The following is a 14928-nucleotide window of genomic DNA, read 5'->3' on the forward strand; positions in this document are numbered from 1 at the left end:
TCGTACTTGTGATTCAACCCTAAAAATGAGTCATCTCTTCGTGTGGAAGAAGAACAGTGTCACTGGCACAGAGGAAATAGGACCATTGTTTTCCGTGGATGTGGGTGTGTTTCTTCAACAAAACAAAAAGACTGCCTTTGTTACAGCAGCAGCTTTCAATACTGGAAGAGAAGAACAAATCTCATAGTGTGAGATAAGATCTCTCTCTGGCCACCGTCTTCGACAGGTCAACAGTAGCATCGAGGACATTTATCACCAAACTTATTGCTTTGCTGCCACTGAGGGTCGGGAGGAGGAGGAAATATCACGAAAGGCATCCCAAAACAAACTAAGCTATCCTCCTTCAAGTCCAAAGAGTGGAAAGATGCACTGAAACAACTCAATATTGTTTATTATGTCTGTGTTTGTTTTCTTGTGGTGCAAAGATAAGGAGCTATCCATCATGGCCTCTGCCTGTGACCTGAGGATTCCATTATGGCCCAACACAATATGTTCACCGTTTACATCCAACAGCGCACAAAAGCAATGCCAAGGAACCAATTTCCTCGTACCTTCATGAATAAGAATCTCATTCATCTTCCTCTGTGCACATTCATAAAGGCAGACAAGAGCTGAGTGGGGACCCATTATCAAGCTGTCCTTAACACTTCAGCACTGGTCTGTGCACAAATGCAGGCTGAAGGGAGCACATCTTTTCTGTTGTTTTTGAGATTGCAAATCTGCTGGATTGAAAAGCTTCAACTGATTATGATCTTTTTTTTTTGTTTGTTTGTTTTTAATTTTGTCTGTTGCAAGGACTTTTTTTCCTTTTCATACATGTGCTTCCAAAACCCCGCAACAATCAAGCCACCCATGATTCAGTTACCCTAAGCTGGTACATGTCAGATTGATTTCTTCACGCTGACAATCAGACTAGGCCCTCACAATAAAATCCCTGCTGTCCTTAAATCACCTCACACTGGCAGCGGGGTGACTTTCCATTCATTCAACATTTATTCACACACAGGGCTGGGATACACGTTTGAGCATGTTCCCCTTCCACATCGTTTCAAAGTAGATACCGTATATCAAGTATTTTAAAAGTACAGTATGTAAATGATAAAAAAGAGTCAGGACTGTACAGATAATAGAACAATGCCACAAAAAGGTACATCCAGGCAGAATCAGAGGAGGGTGGGAAAAGCTCCAGGTAAGAATGAAAAATAGATATGCCACTCCACATGATAAAGGTCAGTCTTAAATTACATCAGAGCCCCCTCTCCCACCACAGTCATGCTTCTGTTGTTCAACCTGTTTCCCCCCAGGTGCAGAGGGGAGACGGGGACAAACCACTGCCTTTCCCCCACACTGATAAGGAATCAGATGACTTTTGAGCATGTCAGCTCCTCTCCACATGAGTATAAGTCAATGTTAAATCACATCAGAGCCACTTAATGTAATTGAGTGAGGGATTAATGTGTTCTAGTCCAGTGTTCTTCCTCTTACCCAATAGTTGGCGAGAGCTATATCGACTCTTGACTTTAGACAGTGAGAACAACACATTTAAAGCTATAATCTGTAAGATTTTCATTACATCAAACCAAATTTTTGACAGTATTCATGTCTGGCATTTCTTTTATTTTGCTATATCCATTAAATATTACACTTAGTTATCTCTATATGGTAGTTTGTATTGCCAGCAGTGGAGTCCACCATAAGCACAACAGATTTGAGTGACGATTCCAGTCTTGAAGAGGTATAAAAGTAATCATTAAGATGTTCTTAAGTGTTTACACAGCAACCACAGATGTGGCAAAATCCAGAACTGAAATTAGAACTTTAGGGGCTGTTTCGCTACTGCTATAATTTCTGATGGCTGGAAAAGACCAGCAATAAAACATAGCATGCACACCCAGAACATTGCACTAATACAGGAAGCCATAACTATAAATACTGCCCATTGAAAAAAACATAAATCATGTACATATAACAACTGTCTGAGCCCTATTCAGGCATGAGTGAAAGATGGCACTGCAGAGATTTGTGGGTCTACTGGGCTATGTAATGCCACATTGATTATTTTCCAAAGCCTGGGAAAATAAAACTGTCAGACTGCATAAATCATAATTAATTGTAATTAATGGAACCAGTTTTGCTCTAATCATCGCATAAATTTTAGAGCCCATTTCTGGTAGAAAAAAACCCCGTCACCACTCACACTTAGTAATTGATGGCTTCTCTAAATACATTTTGGGCTTTCAATCATCTGTGTTAATGGGATGCATTACTCTGGAAAAGATTAAAATAGGGGAAATCTACTACAGGCAAACTATAACAATTACACAACCAATGGATTTCCCACTATGTTGTAAAAGTTTGAATTAAGCTGCTCTAAATTTGACTGAAAGAAGCTGATGGAGAAAAAAAAAACTATCTCACTTTTGAATTTGTAAATACCCAACAAAACAGTTTACTTCATAAGAAATACAGAGACATACCAGTTACACACTATATGAAATTTATTCCATTGGTAGTAATATACAAGAATTATAAAGCTGGTTTGCTTTACATCTTACAGGTCAAGTTTATATCACTGTACATATCTGCCATCAAATATGGGCTGCAGCTGTGCTCACAAATACACCGGGGGCTTAAATAAAACACAGCTGACAAAAACTCAAAGGGGAAAATGTGGGGGACAAATGAGACAAAGGTAAATATGAACACTTCCTGCTGAGTTTCTGTTGGGTCTGTATACATGTAGATAAAAAAAAAAAAAAACAAACAAAAAAAACTAATAACTAAAATCTACACATTTTCTGGGCCCAAATTTACCGTTCACATCTGAAATGGCATCAGCTGCACTGTACAGAGACACTTTCAGATGCAGAGGCAGATCTCACACACTATCGCTTCAGCTCCACCTCCTGATATTTAACATGTTTATCATGTTATATTTAGCAAGATTGTTCAACATGTTCTTAATAGAGCTGAGTAAACAATGAATGGAAAAAAAAAGGAAAGACAAAAGTTTCCCCTTCTTTCCCACTGAAAAAAAAAAAAAATGGAAACATTCCTGATAGGGACTTGAGTATGTTAAAACCCCTCTCTAATGCTGAGAAGGTGCAGACTACTTTCTCATCCTCTAACATGCCATCAACTTTCCTGAATGGACTCCATGCCCGAGTGCTCTCACTCCTTCCTGCGTTTCTTGTCATGGTAGTCGTCCTTTGAGCGGCTGCTAGTGGAGGGCCTCTTGGAGCCTCCGTGCTGCTTGGCCTCCTCCAAGAACTTGTCCAGACCGAAGGGATCCTCCTCAAACTGGACTGGTCCTTCCCGCCTCTGCCCATGGTCGGCACCTGAGAACTCTTTCCCTGGAGCAAACCTGCTGTTGGACAGAAAGTTAAAATTTGAATATGCTGCAAAAGTTTTCTCTTACAAAACTCAAGATAATTTAACTGCACTCGCTGAGGATTTTAGATTTGTTGTGGATTTGTTAAACTTGTTTTTGCCATCCTCAGAGCAGTAAATAGGATGGAGGATTGAAACTACAAACTAATTGCTAGCAGGCTGCTTCTTGTTTAGTGGATGTTCAAACACAAACACTTTCTATGAACAGAAAAACAGGACTGTATTCAAAATATCAGGAATTCCATGGGACATACTGTATGTCTGAGGGAAAATTGCTCAAGTCAAAGATTTTCTTTTCAATGTTTTGCACAACGGTGTAGCACCCTGCAGCCAGCCCAACATTCCTAGAGGACAATGACAAGCTGGTGACTAAACATATGGGACAGGCTATGCTCGGCTAGTAGAGTGTGGCACTGCTTCCCCAAGGACAAGGTCTCCTGCTGGGACATCATGTGCATGCTTGCCTCGTGCCTCAAAATAAAGCTGGAATGACCTCAAAATGTTTCAGGCTTTTATTGTTATTTTCTAGACTCATATTTGAGAAGGTTAAATATCCAGCAGTCCTGTTAACAGCCTGACAAATACAAAAGTCCTAAATTATAAGTTTTTAGTCAGTTTTTATAACATGTGGTTTGGGATCCCATTGTGGGTTGTGAAATAATTTTGGAGAATATTTAACGACATTCCAGACAAAAAAAAAAAAGAAAAAAAAAAAAGCTAATATCAATGCAACAAATCTATATGGCAGAGAAAACTGTCACGGCATCTTTATTATACACTACTCTTCACTTATTATGCTGTTTACATTTATTAATTAATAAATAGGTTTTATTTTATATTAACACTATACCCAAAAGCATAGTTATTAGGGGTCACGTCATATTTACCTCATCCATATGTAAATAAACAGCAGATGACTCAAACATTTGATGTGAAACAACCTTTTTTAAATATTCTTGAGTTATTATGTCTGTAAGACAGGGATCAGATTTTATGTCCACCATATAAAAATTACAAATTGGCTTACACCTACCCATTTTCATTGCTTGACTGTTTCCCAAATAAGTGTTGTAAATGTAAACCAGTTTCCTTTTTCAAGAGCCAGTGATTTAAATAAGTCTCTTTTCTGGTCTCTCTGCTCTGCTCATTGGCAATTCATTTGTTAGTCCTGCGTGTCTATGACTCCCTGAAAACAGCTTCTGAATAATTTCTCTTTATCAATATCAAGTAAAAGGTAAATAAGAATGTCATAATATTTATATATTACTAAGTTAAATAAATGCATAAACTGGTCATAAAATGTATAGCAAAACAAGGTTATTCCTAATACCTGTTGTGCATGAGTGTATCGAGGTCATCTGTGTAGGCATCCTTGTCTATATTCTTGCTGGGCCTGTAGATGTTTGAAGCCATGTCTCTGCCGCTGCGGAACGGCTGGTCGTACACGTTGTATGTCTCATCCTCACCGCCGGCAAAACCACTATCCATACCCTAGAAAGACAGAGAGAAAGGAAGAAGTACTTTGAGAAAAAGGTAATGGTGCATGGCAATGGAAAAGCTAGAACATTTCAGCTAAGGTTCTTTTTGCAAATGCATCTAACTGGCCCTTTGCTTTACTTTAGTGTCTGAGAAAAAAAAAAAAGACAAGCAGATTATGAATTGTCCACACAAGGCAACTCTATTCTTGAAATGTTTCCTCATATTGTGGAGCTGGGTATTCAGGCTTGTACACATTTGTATTTTTCTCTAAACAACACAAATGATGTGGAGCTGATGTTAATGTAGTAAAATAGGTATGAAGCATTCTAACCTTGCTCTGATTGAAGAGCCTCTGGTCATACTGGGCCTCGCTGGAAGAACGAGGGTTGGGCATGCCCAGAGCGATGAGCTCGCTGACATCCCTCTCCTGGTCTCTCTGCAGCTTGGACCTGGAATATAGAACAAAGTCTGAGTTCAAGCAACAATTCAGAGAAAAACAAAAGACAAGGAGGAAAATTAACTGCTAGAAACTAGTTCAATCATATTAATTATTTATTTCTATATTTCACAGTGTCATCTTACATCATGTATAATAATATATTGGCCTAAAAGTTTTAGGTATGCCTACAGGTTGTTGCTGAAGTTTTTCATTCAGACCTTGGTGACTGTCCTTCAGCAAACAGCCATCTCAAAGTTAAGTGAAAGGTAATTTTACGATAACAAGGTTTCTGCCTTCTGACAGCTGGAACTGTGATTGTAATGAGCTCTCCTCTGAATTTCACTTGCTCCACTCCTCCAGGGAACCACAATTCCATCAATCGCCAACCTGACAGTGTGCACACAAACTTAACACATTGATACACACACTGATCACACATCTCATATGCACATGTCTTTGGATCATTGCAGACAAGGACTACTGCCCAAGTACTCTGCTGGATCCTGCTGCATTTGTTCAGTATTACTGTTGGCCCCATGAATGATTCATCAGTGAGCAGTACATCTGTACCTGTGTGTGTGTGTGTGTGTGTGTGTGTGTGTGTGTGTGTGTGTGTGTATATAAAGGAGGGGTGGGTGAGTTCACATGCGGTGTGTTTAAAGTGCGTGTCCAGCACCTCTTATCAGGAGCAGCCCTGGAAATGTTCCTGTCGTGCTGTCTCTCTTTCCTTCTGTCATGGCGGATCTCGTCACGCTCCCTGGCCTCGCCGTCCTCGCCACCTGCCGCGTGAAACACAAAAAGGAAATTTAAAAAAAAAGAAAGAAAACCACACGAGGACGGGAGTGGGAGACAGATGATGTAAAATGGTGCAGTGGAAGTGCAGAGGTGACAGGAAACAGTGATATAAAGGCAGAAAGACAGAGAGAGAAATGAGAAAGCGGGGGGGAAAAAGGGGGAAGTCGGTTATAGATTAAGTTAGGGAAGATGGAAAAAATTGATGGTATAGAAATGGCAAAAAGTGAGGAAGGGGATTGATACAGAGCAAGAGAGGGAAGATTAAGTAAAACTAAACCGTCAGTGGTCAATTAACTTGCAAGACAAAATCACAGCTGACATTAAAAATGCTAGAATCTATAACATATCTATAAAAAATGTAAATTCAGATTTTGTTGTCTGAGTCTCTGTGATGTGATCAAATTAAAATGCTGGACATTAAAAAAAGCATGTACAAAAACAGGACGTGCAACATGATTTTTCTTCTCCTAAAATATGTGTGAATTAACAGTAGGGAAGCGGAGACATCATTTCACAGCTTACTGGTCCTGTCAACACTCGCAGGGTGAAAAATGTTGTCATCACTTATGCCACTCATGTTCCAGATTTGGAACTGGAAACAGAGTCTCCACTTACTCAGACAATCACACACTCATAGATGCGAAACAACCTGACAAACTAGTCATGTATGATTGAAAATTTCTGACAAATGAACTTTTCTACTTGTTGGTCCTTATCTTCAGGACTCACCTTTGTCTCCGTGACTTTTGATCCCTGCCCTGCGGTCTCGAGCCATTTGAGCCAGCTCCCTCAGTTTCTCCTCCTTCTTCTCCTTCTCCTTCTGGGCCATCTTCTTCTCTACCTGAGCTCTCATCTCCACAGCCTCTCGGGCCTAAAGACACGATCATCAGCATTTAAGTGTGTTACTTGAATATTGGTGAAAAAAAAGATGCGTGTTGTTCAGATTGGTCAGGATGATGGTGCAGTACCTTTCTATCAGCGATGTATAGCGCCTCGGCCAGCTTGGCAAAGTTTTCATTGATATGAACTGTTTGCAGCCCCCTGCCATCCGCAGCCAGACGTTTGTCAAGAGGAATGGTGTAGCCCTGAGCAAAATTAAGCACATCAAGAAAATGAAATTAGTAGAGAAGAGAAAGGGCAGCAGGGCAACACAACTAAAATAACAATGAAAAAGCATGGATATGCCTACATGAACTACTCACAATGACAATCAGTTTGACATTTAGAAATACAAACCAAGTGTCACAAATGATTCTGGTGTCATGTTACCTTAGCGTTCTTCCAGTTGGAGATGCATGGAGGAATCTTCCACTCCTGCTGCTCCTTGACTGTCATCTACAAACAAAAAGGAGTGACAATATCAAACAAACGGTCTTTTGGTCAATGCAAATATCTTTTGATTTAAATGTATCAATGTAGTTTAAAAAGCAGAAATTCGCCTTGCAGCCATTTACATTCTCAAATGTGTGTGGCTAACTGTACCTTTCTGCTTGGAGAATGCATGACAGGGGCAGGGGGAGAGGGAGGTCCACGAGGAATCTTCTTGTTGATCCTAAAACACACAATAATACATCCGATTTCTAAATTATTTTCTTTAAAATAAGATAAGATGATAATCTATTAAGCTTGTAAATACTACTGATACTAATATTATAAAATACTTATATACTACTAATATTTTTATGGGAACCTCACACAAGAGAGGACCTTATTTGAACATGTAATGAATCAAAATCAAAGTCTGATCAGGCTTCTAGATAATTAATATGTCACACTGAGATTTCATTTGGCCATTATTTGTTGCTTAGTTCAGATGGATAAGTTATCAATATAACATAATTACGAATGGGCACTCTTCACACGGCAAAAAAAAAGCATTAAGACATCATGTTAACTTCTCTAAAAAAGGTAAAATTTGAGTAATTCTACTAATTATATTAAGTATTATTTATCATTTATCAAACCAGCCTTTACACGTGACATCATGTTACTGTGATGGAGACATGTTTACTTACTTGAAACGTGGAGGTTCCATGGGGTCTTTCTGCATTTCCACCATACGGATCACCCTCTGTTTGGCCCCTGAGTTAAAAGCTACTCCCTGCTGGGATGGGGTGTATCTTGAAGAGAGATAAAGAAGAAAAGTGTCACGATGCATAATCACCAACATAAACAAACAAAGCTAATAGAGACAATATTTAAATTACTAAACAGTATGTATTTAAGTGGTTGAAAAGATTGTATGTCAAAACTGGTAACCTTTTCATTCCTACCTTCAATCCCTCATGATTTCAATATATGAACTCATAGTCGTCAAACATTACTGCTCTCCCTATTTTCTCTTTGTTCTAAAATTGTGTTGAGATGGTTAAACTTCTAACACATACCTGATGTACTGTGCAGGAGCCTGTTTGTCTGCAGCTCTTACAGGCATGGCAGCAGCAATCTTCTGAGACACCTGCTTCTCCAGGGCAGCACGGGTCTTCTCTGTAATCTACAACGGACATACAACAATCACCACGTTTAGATGTAAAGTGATTATCAAACTGAACTAATTATAACAAAGTTGAACAAATAAAGTTCACAGTTCCATTCAAAGTTTGCATACTTTACTCATACTCTTACATCTACAGACTAGATCAAAGATTTGATTGCACAGTAACATCATCTTGAATTTACACAGTGACCAGTAGATAAAAGGAGCGTCCTTGGGAAAATGATCTGTGAGTGGTGAAATCTACAGTCCCATGATTAACTTGAACTGATGGCAACCTGCCTGCAAGACAGTTTCCCCCATATACATATACATATACATTCCACCATATCTTACTTCTTTTACAGCCTCCTCATCAGGCTTCTGCAGTTCTGGAGTGTCTTCATTTAGAACTTCCTTTGGAAGAAGGTCTGTGTACTTGCTGAAGATCACCTGCCACAATAACACATGAGAACTGCTTAGAAATACTAATGATGCTAACCAACACCTTTTTTTTCTTCTTTTTTTTTAAAAAATAAATCAAGACATGATATGCAACATGGCAATGAATTGTTTAGACAATGTGTATCATAGTAGAGTGTGAATACTGTAAATGAAAGGGGATATATAAAGTATTATCATGGATTTTGTCAGTGTACACAATGTTAACAAGACTGCAAATGTAGAATTTAAAATAAACTGAGTTTTGTCAGGCCAAGACTCAGTGGGAGATGTTGTATGAAGTGGGCCAAGACTGAGACCTCACAGACAGACAAGTACAGACCATGTTTGACAAGTTTAGTAGATTTATATATGCTTAATATTTTTCAAGTTATGCATTCCTTCATTGTCAGTGTGTGTTGATAGGTGAAGCAGTCATTTGTCTGTATACCTTATCTTTACCCTGTCCTTGTCTGGCAATGGCATCATATTTAATCTTTCCTTCTGCATCAACCTGCACCGCCAATGCATTGGACGTCTTCTTCTTCCTACCCATCTCCAGAGGAAACTGGGCCACATGGATCTCTGGGAAAGCTCCTCCATCTCCAAAGTCCTACAGAAACACAGATTACACGGCAAAGATGAAAAGATGTACTTGGTCTCTGACAAGTCTTGAATTGTTGTTTGGCAACGACTCTTCTTGCCACCCCAGTGTATGACATCAGAAACAAGATTTCCCCCAAACACCACCAAATAAAGTGACTTTGAATCTCAAGATTAAATTGACTTATTTACCGCAAGTGAACGAGGCACCCAGCCTTTTCTGTGGCCGTAAGGAGGGGGCTCTCTGAGAGACGAAACCAGAGCAGTGGAGTAGGACTTCTGGGCCCGGAGCCTCTCCTCTGCCTCCAGCTGGTCTTGAGACAGCTGGGTCGGCGCCGGTAAAAAGCTGCACACAGAGTAAGACTTTTATAAGTCGCATTGTTTTGTGTAGTTCACACGCTGCTGCTATGGTTATAGGGCCTAGCTAGCCTGAGCCGATTGGCTTTGACCGAGAAAAGCTTTGAGCATTATACGGAGGTGTTAGAACTGTTAGCTAGCTAAGAGACGTGGCTACACACTTATAGAATTCCGAAGAGCCCAAAAAATTTAGCCAAGATACCACCAGTACACAGTTGTTTACTTGTGTTGAAAGAATGGCTGTGTGCTGCTAAGCTAGCTGGCTAATGCCAACCGACATACAATTTCAGCTAGCTAGCTAGCTAGCATTAGCTGATGCTATTAGCTCTAATTAAAACGAGGAAACGATAGCGGATAGAGCTCAAAACACCAAATATAGATATTAAACTCACACTATACATCATACAAAATACAGTTGAAACAACATACAATAACAATTTAGGGAATTTAAAACACAAAAATCCTTGTCGCGGGACTCACCTCGCTAAAGACATTTTCCCCTTTCTTCCCTAGCGAAGAACTGAGCATGCGCGATACAAGCATGGGCTAGAATAGAATAGAATAGAATGTGCCTGTATCTGTTAGTTTATATGTTATATTTTGAATGATTGTGCTGTTTACGATATTTGTTGTCATGGGATTATTCATCTACTTTGTGGTCTTTTTTAAAAAATTAAACAGTCAACAATATGAAAGTTAGTCTTGGCAGTGTAACAACATTTATGCCACTTAAGCCTGTTTCAGTGAGAATGAATAGAATAAAATAGAATAAAATAGAATAGAATAAGTTATAATAACTCTAGTATAGGTCAAAGACTGCTACTCATTTATTTGCTCTGGGAGAACATAAAAAGCCATATAGTGAGAGGAAATCAGCAGTGGGAGAAGAGACATGGCTTTAAAGTTTGATTTAACAAAGCACGTTTGGATTTCTCTGCAAGCTGGTTTCTAACCAATGTGATAAATTTTGTTGAAGAGTCTGTGAAATTGCCTCTGAGTAGTCGTGGAGTCTGGTAATATAGCAAACAAAGCAACAGAGTGCAGTCAGCAAGTAACTCATAGCTACAAATCTGTACTTATACACTGACTCTCGATAAATATTACTTCATAAATACATTCATAAGTAAATTCAAGTTGACTTGTCCTGGGTTACAAGCAGATCTATTTCACAAATATCCACATTAAAGTGCAGGCCTTTTTCCACAGCATTTTGATTTGTCATAGTAGGAAAAGTACAAATGTTAATAATAACAATGGCTCAGTTCTATTGAAGTGCTCCAACTAACTATGACAGTGTGACAATGAGCCAGCAATCACAGTAGCTGGACTCTGGCACTGGAGCAGTTAAATGCAATCAGCCATCATTCATTTTATTATTTAAACCTGTGCTTTTCCTACTGTGACATGTCAAAATGTCTGCTGGAAAAAAGATGTATATACTGGGCTATTTCTATTATCAGACAAAAACATTGTACTGAAAAATTAATTGTATCTTTTGAAATGCTTAATGGCCTTAATGGTCCAACATTTAGGCCTCGCATAAAGGCATAAATATAGACAGGTCTGTGAGTGCCAACATGACATGACTGAGCTTAATTGCAAGATCAACATAGGGAGATGTTTTAGTGCCATAAACTGTACGAATTGCAAAAGAAATCGGTTGAAATGTTCAATATCCCAAGAAGGAAACCTCCCCTTCAAATGTTTTAAGGTAAGACATCTCACACTCTTACTGTGTGTTTATGGCTGTCAATAAATATTGCTAAAGTCTGTGAGGCTCCACAGTACGATCAATGCTTTTGAAATCAATTGGATGTCCATTTAGAGTTTCACTGTGGGACTTACAGCTGACAGCTGATGGAGGTGGATGGAAATTGCATCACATTGTTATGCTTAGAAATTTTCACAGCAAAGAAAATAACAAACAGGCCTGCGTCCATGATTCCCCACAGCTGACAAATAATACTTGTATTGACATGATTTCTTACCAGTGAATCTTTGTCTGTATACAGTGCAGGCATCTAAAATGAAGTTTTGCACAAACCCAACACATCTGGAATATAACATTAGTATCTGGTATATTTTAATGGTGAACTGGTAGAATTTCAAACATGTTGATATATATATAATATCCACAATGATCACTTATTTGCAGGAATTTCATATATGCTAATGTCACTTTTTAAAAATGCTACATGTGTGAGACGGACTTCTGTGCTTCTAACCCATGCTGCCCATTGATGGTTTGTGGCTCACTCCATTCTTCCACTCTAGAGACTCTACCTGCTCCTACGTACAGAGCAACGAAGCAGTATAAGCAGGAAGGACAGCTGACATTATCCAGTGTAAAATAGCCAGAAGGAAAGCCTCAAACTGCTTCAGTCTCAGCTGCCATTAAGGCATATATGTTTCACTTGAGACTACTAAAAAGGCGGAGAACATAAAAGTTTGCAAGCTTCTTGCCATGGAATAGGAGAATTATGTAATATTGCCATAATAGACTCTGCTGTTATGATGAATGTGATGAATATCTTGACTCAGGCTTTCCTGCCATAATGATCAGCAATAAAAGTGACATCGCTGCTGTGAATGACAACTTCTTTCTTTCTTTCTTTCTTTCTTTCAATGCTAACGCTTTTGCCCTGCTGTCTGCATCATTTCCATCTTTCTACCTCCTCTGTCTCCGCTCCCTTCCCATCTTTCTTCCTTCCTTTCCGTCTCTGTTTCTCGGAGGAGGAGGCAGTCTGTCAGTCTCTCAGCAGAGACGTAGTTTATTAATGTGACACAGGGTAAAAGGACACGTCAAAGGAGATCAATCACCAGGCTGTGGCACGGGACAACAAAGCTTTTAATAAACCCAATCATCTGGGTGCTTCTCTCTTCAACCGTGTCTGGCATTTGGCATTGAGGAGCTCTATACCATTCTGTCTACCCCTCCCTGGTCTTGCAGCAGGATGACTGATGGAGCGGGCATCGTTTCAGTGCTCAACTGGAATCACCCTCCAGGGACTGTGTAAGTGGTGCTTTAGATTTTTGAGTGTTTTCTTGAGGATGGTGTGAGATGTTTGAATTCAGAAAAATAAGCAATGGTTATGTCATATTCCTCAAACAGCAGCTTTATTGATTCATTGATTTCCCAATGGGATCCTCTGAATGAAATATATAACCTATCCCTTGAGTGGGATTTACAAATCAGAGACAACAGCTAAGGCCAATGCACTTTACCTCTCTTCTGTCTACGGAGTAGCGTTTAGTGGAAGAAACTCAGCATCTTAAATGTCAGGCCATGACAGCTACAGAAACTGTTTTTGCTGTCTTCATCATGAGGCCAGAATAACAATAGGAGGAGTCATCCCCGTGCTGCCAGCTGTGTTGCTTAAGTTGAGCTTGTGGCAGAGGGCGTAGATGCAAGCCAAAATGTAGGTGGCAAGGCTACTGGCTATGTCAGGCTCCTGGCAAGACTCAGGAAAGCAGCAACATGCTGTGTGATACCTTAACGTGCTCCATCTCAGGTGTCACTGTAGGGCACAGACAGACCAGAGCAGAGGGAGGTAAAACTGGAGGGGAGCAAGAGCAACAGACATATAATGGAGAGAAAAAAACTAAAAAGAAACATTTTCTGGTCTGAGTAAATATGTGAGTATTATGAGTATTGTACGTGACTCCCTCACTAATGGGAATATACACACACACACACACTAGTGCACACTATCTACACACCTGATAGTACTCTTTTTAGAACTGGGCAGTTAGTCGCACCAACTCCTCTTCTCCCTCCCCTTCCTGTTAACCTTAAGTAGAAAGATCCCTTTGGACCTTTGTTGGGCCGAAATCAAAACCAGTGAGCTGAGGGCAGAGTTATGCAGAGTTGTAACCGTGCCTTCACTGTGATGGCTGGAGCATTGTGGCTCCTCGGCCATAGTGGCATCAAGAGACTCAACCCTCCTTCAACCAGTGAAATCTCTGCATAGCACCAGAGGTAGAGGTGCTGAACAACATGTCCAGAGAGACAAAGTCCATTGCATCAGCGCAGGGTGGTCATGCCTTGAATATAGCACAGGTGAACTTGTACCGTTGCTGCTGGTATCGTTTCAAATATGGTGGTGAAAATATTTTTCTTTTATCACCTATCATTCTAAATATAGGGATTATTGTTCCTGAGATGTTTTTATTATATATGTATATAAACCAAATTTCATCTACAATGACAGAAATACTTATACGAGTTTAAGTTTGACCATTATGTGTTTGGTTTCCTCACCTGTGATATATATACACATGGTCATACCACTAAGACATACATGTTTTTGAGTGTGTACCTACAATTGTCAGAAGGCAAGACTTGCTAGAAAAAGAATGATTTTAATAGTTAGACTGTACTGTTTCCTGTATCTTTGTATTACAATCTTCATTTGTAAAAAAAAATAAAATAAAAAATGTGAAAGATGTGTATACAAACTCATTGTTTTTCCCTGCGTACAACATCTCATGCTCCAAGTAAACACTCTGCCCACCTCAGACGTTCATGTTGTTCCACTAAAATCAGTCAAAAGGTAGACACGGAGATAGAGGGAGCGCTTGTAAATTTATCAGTTTCCTGAGCTGCAGGAATCAAAAGAAAGTTTCTCTTCCTCTCCCTGGCTTTTGTACTGGGAGTTTGCTCTCAAAGCTGAGCTCCTCCCTGTCGGAAATGATTCATGTCACAATTATTACCTGGTAAATACTGGGAGGAGAACAGGAGGAAGAAAAAAAAAAAGAGAGAGAAGTGGAAAGAAAGCAAGAGCCTTGTGGCTGCTCATGGGGAGTGAATGAAAAAGGAAAATAACTCAAAGTGGGTCAGCAGCCTGCCAGTTCCCAGTCTGGTGAATGCACACGCACAGACAGACACACACGCACACATTGCATGCATGCATAATATGCATGCGCACACACAAATTGAGATACTCGAGAG

General features: G+C 39.7%; 1 protein-coding gene across 1 annotated transcript; it reads right to left on the reverse strand.

The window, feature by feature from the left end:
- Window positions 1-3037: 3037 nt before the first annotated feature.
- snw1 (SNW domain containing 1) lies at window positions 3038-10518 on the reverse strand. The gene is made up of 14 exons (XM_023430292.2): window positions 10458-10518; window positions 9813-9966; window positions 9469-9630; window positions 8934-9029; window positions 8491-8597; window positions 8119-8223; window positions 7586-7655; window positions 7373-7438; window positions 7072-7188; window positions 6833-6974; window positions 5985-6087; window positions 5201-5318; window positions 4721-4881; window positions 3038-3367 (listed from the first exon to the last, which is right to left on the reverse strand). Exons 1-14 carry the CDS (start codon window positions 10469-10471, stop codon window positions 3172-3174), a joined length of 1611 nt encoding a protein of 536 aa, XP_023286060.1. The 5' UTR covers window positions 10472-10518; the 3' UTR covers window positions 3038-3171.
- Window positions 10519-14928: the final 4410 nt, after the last annotated feature.

Source organism: Seriola lalandi, unplaced genomic scaffold (genome assembly GCF_002814215.2).
Source record: "Seriola lalandi dorsalis isolate HSWRI2012SDOR001 ecotype SW California unplaced genomic scaffold, Sedor1 jcf7180002054901, whole genome shotgun sequence".
Classification (NCBI taxonomy): Eukaryota; Metazoa; Chordata; class Actinopteri; order Carangiformes; family Carangidae; genus Seriola; species Seriola lalandi.

Coding starts and splice junctions, on each gene's coding strand:
- snw1 (XM_023430292.2), bottom strand. Junction 7,439..7,585: donor TGCATTCTCCAAGCAGAAAG/GTACAGTTAGCC, acceptor TTTTGTTTGTAG/ATGACAGTCAAGGAGCAGCA. Junction 5,319..5,984: donor AGGGCTGCTCCTGATAAGAG/GTGCTGGACACG, acceptor TCTATATTCCAG/GTCCAAGCTGCAGAGAGACC.